Consider the following 6000-nt stretch of genomic DNA (forward strand, 5'->3'; position numbering starts at 1 on the left):
TCTTTCTTTCTTTTTTACGATTGAAGCCTATTTCATCGCATCAACCCAACAGTGACAAAAGCAACAAATATTTCCAACTTCCAAGACGACTTGTGTTTGTTTCCTCTCCTCTGATCAACTCTGCTCTGCTGCAACCCCATGAACGCCTCAGGAGCCAAGCACTCGAGTACTTGTGCTGCTCAACTTTCTTCTGATTTTTTCATATTTTCCTTTAGTTTCTTCATTATTATTCTTATAATCTTCACAGGCCCTCTTCTTCAATTTCAATTGGGTTTCTAACCTCTCCGCTTATCTACAGCAGCCCAAAACTATTAGGAGATTCCTTCTTTTCTAATGGAATATATTTATTCTATAACATTGCAATCTCTTTTTTAAAAACATCCCACCGTTACTCTCCAGCCCGATGTGCCAGTTTCTCCTTCCACTTCACTTTAGCTTGCTCGCTCCTCATTTTTCTAAGATCTACCCTAACCTAATCTGGTGTTCCAGTGTTTGTACTGACTTTTTTCCTTTCACTTAGTCAGATCTTAAAACTTGCCATATTGTGCTTACTACTCCCATGATGCTTGCCCACATTTATCTCATCAACTTAGGCAAAATTCGTTCGGTTTTAAGCTCCAAGCTTGTAAGAGAAAAAAGAAATCACTTCCGACTATATCTGCATAACCAACAAGCCAATCATTTATTCTACGTATAGATTGGGCCAATCAAATTAGTAACAATACTGTGGAGGAGGAATTCCTAGAGTGTTTACGGGATGGTTTCCTGGACCAATATGTCGAGGAACCAACTAGAGATCAGGCCATCTTAGACTGGGATTTATGTAATGAGAAAGGATTAATTAGCAATCTTGTTGTGCGAGGCCCCTTGGGGAGGAGCGATCATAATATGATAGAATTCTTCATTAAAATGGAGAGTGAAGTAGTTGACTGAGAGACTAGGGTCCTGAATTTAAATAAAGGAAACTACGATGGTATGAGGCACAGGTTGGCTAGGATGGATTGGGAAATGTTACTTAAAGGGTTGATGGTGGATAGGCAATGGCAAACATTTAAAGATCGCATGGATGAACTACAGAATTTGTTCATCCCTGTTTGGCATAAAAATAAAACAAAAAAGGTGACTCAACCGTGGCTAACAAGGAAAATTAGGGATAGCATAAGATCCAAGGAGAGGACATATAATTTGGCCAGAAAAAGCAGCAAACCTGAAGATTGGGAGCAGTTTAGGATTCAGCAAAGGAGGACAAAGGGATTAATTAAGAGTGGGGAAACAGAGTATGAGAGTAAGCTTGCAGGGAACATAAAAACTGACTGTAAAAGCTTCTATAGATATGTGAAGAGAAAAAGATTGGTGAAGTCAAGCATAGGTCCCTTGCAGTCAGAATCAGAGGAATTTATAATGGGGAACAAAGAAATGGCAGACCAATTAAATACATACTTTGGTTCTGTCTTCACAAAGGAGGACACAAATAACCTCCCAGAGATGTCGGGGAACATAGGGTCTAATGAGAGGGAGGAATTGAATGAAATCAGTATTTGTAGGGAAATGGTGTTAGGGAAATTGACAGGATTGAAGGGCGATAAATACCCAGGGCCTGATAATCTACATCCTAGGGTACTTAAGGAAGTGGCCCTAGAAATAGTATGCATTGCTGGTCACCTTCCAAAATTCTATAGACTCTAGAACAGTTCCCATCGGATTGGAGGATAGCTAATGTAACCCCACTATTTAAAAAAGGTGGTAGAGAGAAAACTGGGAATTATAGACCAGTAAGTCTGACATCGGTAATGGGGAAAATGCTAGAGTCCATTATAAAAGATGTAATAGTAGAGCACTTGGAATACAGTGACAGGATCGAACAAAGTCAACATGGATTTACAAAAGGTAAATCATGCTTGACTAATCAACTGGAATTTTTTGAGGATGTAACTGGTAGAATAGATAAGGGAGAACCAGTAGATGTGGTGTATTTGGACTTTCAGAAGGCTTTCGATAAGGTCCCGCATAAGAGATTAGCGTGCAAAGTTAAAGCACACAGGATTGGGGGTTAGGTACTGTCTTGGATAGAGAATTGGTTGGCAGACAGGAAGCAAAGAGTTGGAATAAACGGGTCTTTTTCCGAGTGGCAGACAGTGACTAGTGAGGTACCGCAGGGATCAGTGCTAGGACCCCAGCTATTCACAATATATATAAATGATCTAGATGAGGGAACTAGATATAATATTTCCAAGTTTGCAGATGACACAAAGCTGGGTGGGCGTGTGTGCTGTGAGGAGGATGCAGAGAAACTCCAGTATGATTTGGACAGGTTGGGTGATTGGGCAGATGCATGGCAAATGCAGTATAATGTGGATAAATGCGAGGTTGTCCACTTTGGTGGCAAAAACAGGAAGTCAGATTATTATCTGAATGGCAATAGATTGGGAAAAGGAGAAGTGCAAAGAGACCTGGGTGTCCTTGTGCACCAGTCGTTGAAGGTAAGCATGCAGGTGCAGCAGGTGGTTAAGAAGGCAAATGGTATGTTGGCCTTCATAGCGAGAGGATTCGAGTACAGGAACAAGGATGTCTTGCTGCAGTTGTACAGGGCCTTGGTGAGACAACATCTTGAGTATTGTGTGCAGTTTTGGTCACCTTATCTGAGGAAGGATGTTTTTGCCATGGAGAGAGTGCAGCGAAGATTCACCAGACTGATACCTGGGATGGCAGGAATGACGTATGAGGAGAGATTGGGTCGATTAGGCTTATATTCGCTAGAGTTTAGAAGAATGAGAGGGGATCTCATTGAAACTTATAAAATTCTAACAGAACTAGACAGACTAGATGCAGGAAGGATGTTCCTGATGGCGGGGGAGTCCAGAACCAGGGGTCACAGTCTAAGGCTAAGGGGTAAGCCATTTAGGACTGAGATGAGGAGGAATTTCTTCACCCAGGGAGTGGTGAACCTGTGGAATTCTCTACCACACAAGGCAGTTGAGGCCAATTCATTAAATATATTCAAGAAGGAGTTAGATATATTTCTTAAGGCTAAAAGGATCAAGGGATATGGGGAGAAAGCAGGGACAGGGTACTGAATTTGGTTGATCTGCCATGATCTCATTAAATGACAGAACAGGCTCAAGGGGCCAAATGGCCTACTCCTGCTCCTATCTTCTATGTTTCTATGTTTCTATGAAATGACAGGTTCTTTACTAAACTTTTATTTACAAGTAATCCTGATATGGACTTTTTAGATCTGGAGCATGAAACTATCAGATCAAAGTATTCAGATAGAAGCAGCAAGTATTTATGCTTAGAGTTCATTTCCTTTGAAATGTATCCTTATAAGTACAGAACTGAAACAATCTGAAGAACTTCTATGGTAGCATATGTTTTTTGTTTAGTTTAATTACTAAAGTTTTGATAGAAAGCTCTTCATTAATCTTGTCTACGGTTTCTTTGATCTTGGATTCCATCTCACGTTGGTGTTAATCCAAGAACCCGATGAAGGGAATATTATTCCGCAATAATTTTTCTTTTACTGCGCTCGGCATATGTCAGTAGCTTAAATAATTGTTAGGTAGGATTCCCTACATTAAAAACATTTGCAAGGTTGGAGGCAACTAAATGGGATTCGTAAGTATGGGGCTTTTGTTTTGTGCTAGAGGCTAAGATATTATCAAGGACATGCTTTAGTGCTTATTAGATAGCAGCCTTAATCTTCTGTACTTTGATTCAATTCTCTGGGGAGCTTTGTGGGGGGGGGGGGGCGTGGGGGAGTGGGGTGGGCATTGAGAATTGAAATGAATTCACAGAAATGGCCAATTCTATAGTTCTTTCTGGAAATTCAAGTGAATAAAAAAAAAATAACGGAATGGCCCAGTTGAAAAGCACCTGAAAAAATGCAGTTAAGTGAGCTAAACAGCTACCGAGCCATATATAGAAATAACTCACTTTGAGCCATTACAGCTAGAGTGCAAGGTCTTTCTGTCTTGTACTATCTAGAGGGAGATATTTTATAGCACTGTATGGCTTTTACCAATATAGCAGTAGCAAACTTCCCAGAGGATCTGTATAACAATTCTGCACCACCTCAGGGAGCTGTGAAACAACCCTATACTTTCTAGTGTAGGATTGGTGTCAATAATGTACTGTCTAGTAGTAGGGTAGTACTGCTGAGCCGAGGAGCCCTGTATGGCAATCCATACCGTCTCAGAGATTAGTCTAATAGTACTGGACTGCAATCCTGAGCGACTAGTCAACCTTTTAAAGTTTGTGCCAGTTGAAAATTTCCTACACTACATCCCGCGACCAATATTCCCTGTAATTTATTTTTTGGTGCGCGGGCCCTTTAACTGGCTGCACGGCCCATTCAATTTCTCTCGCGCGCACGGTTATTTCAACTGTAAAGCCGTTGAACGGCCCCGCGTGGGACCTCCAGACCGCTGCGTGGCCGCACGGCCGCGCAACTTAATGGGAACATTGATGGTGACCACACTTCAAACGTACACCATTGGCTGGAAAGCGCTTTGGGACGTCCTGAGGTCCCAAAGTGAAAGACGCTATATAAATGCAAGTCTTTCCTTCTTTTTTTAAATCCTCAAAATATACTTTAAATTTCGTTTCCAAAATTAGGATGCTCGACTTTGTTCTACATAAAATCATTCGCTGCGAGATTTGACGAGTTCAAAGAGTAGGTAGAGGTGATGTTCAAGTCACAACATCATGAGAGGAGATGTAAATATCACATTAATGTTTACGGTATATATTTAACATTTTTGAATATCATCTTCTAATGACAGAGCGATTGCCAATCGGAATTTAAAATGTCTGGGGATTAATTTTAAATGGATTAGGTTGTTCGAATTCCTGTGTAATCTATGTGACTAGATGATTAGTTTTGTAATTTGCACCATGTCTGCAGAAGTTTTATTCTAAGTCGTTTTGCAAGCACTTATTCACGTTTTATGAAAGTAGTTTCTTTTCATTGCAGAAATACCTATCGCAGTTAGCCGAAGAAAGCCTGAAGGAAGGTGAAAGAGACAGAAATCCTGGAACAGAGGAGGAAGTTGGGATCATGCCACAATTTGAAAGTAAAAAGTCTAATCCATCCTGAAACAGCCAGTTAAGATTACGCTTCAGTGTCTCCAATACCAAAGAGCCAATGGAACCAAGGCCTAGTTCTTAAGGATTGTTCCAGGATGTGGAGCATAAGTACCATACCAGGCCGAGGAAGGGCTGACAGAAAGAGAGAGTGAGAAAAAGAGAGAGAGAGAGAGAGAGTGAGTGAGTGAGAGAGAGAGAGAGGATCCTCTCAATTACTGCGGTACTTTGGAAAGACGTCCTTATCCTTAATCTTCATTGACCAGGCCAATCATATTCAGGGAATTTCTTGTTTCTAATTGTCACTGATTATGACTGAGATCATGATTAAATGTATTGGTTTGATGAAAGAATTTTACTTGGACCATTTCATATGGGTAATTAATTTATGTCAAAATAACATGTTGCTTGATTCAAGATCAGATTATTAAAATTAGTTTTTCTTCCAATTCTGTGTAATTTATTAGAAGCAGCGGAAACTCTTGTTTGAAAACACTGTAAACACGTGACATAAACTGTATTATTTAGAAAGTGGTATCAGGCAAACAGATATGAATTTAATAAACATTTTATTTAAAGATTTACATTGCTCGTTTTATTGCTGGAGACTCATTAAATAATTTTTCCAGTTTTCTTCCCCCTCCTCACTTGTTGACGCTGGTTGATGCTGGACTATGTTCCACAGGCATCAGGAGCCCTCTGTCAACTAGTCCAAAGATCATTCTTCACATGTGGGCCTAGACTATGAGTCTCTTAGGCAGTCCCTCGGAACCGAGGATGACTTGCTTCCACATTAAAAATGAGTTCTCAGGTGACTGATGAGTCCAATGCGGGACCTACAGTCTCTGTCACAGGTGGGGCAGACGGTGGTTGAAGGGGCGGGTGGGTGTGGGGTGCTTGGGTTGACGTGCGCTCCTT

At 40.8% G+C, this 6000-nt stretch overlaps 1 protein-coding gene across 3 annotated transcripts in view; it reads left to right on the forward strand.

Annotated features, from left to right (window-relative positions):
• Window positions 1–5666, forward strand: part of rbm20 (RNA binding motif protein 20) — a 288851-nt gene extending 283185 nt beyond the window's left edge. For 2 of the 3 annotated variants that reach the window (XM_085994351.1, XM_085994353.1), the window contains exon 14: window positions 4973–5666. In XM_085994351.1, coding sequence (XP_085850477.1) covers window positions 4973–5095 — 123 coding nt within the window. In that variant the 3' untranslated portion in view covers window positions 5096–5666. Of the gene's footprint in view, window positions 1–4956 lie in introns of all 3 variants that reach the window. The other variant, XM_085994352.1, reaches the window with a different exon arrangement.
• Window positions 5667–6000: the final 334 nt, after the last annotated feature.

The sequence above is a fragment of the Somniosus microcephalus genome, chromosome 8 (genome assembly GCF_052327205.1).
Source record: "Somniosus microcephalus isolate GS21.2 chromosome 8, FLI_Smic_1.0, whole genome shotgun sequence".
NCBI lineage: Eukaryota > Metazoa > Chordata > Chondrichthyes > Squaliformes > Somniosidae > Somniosus > Somniosus microcephalus.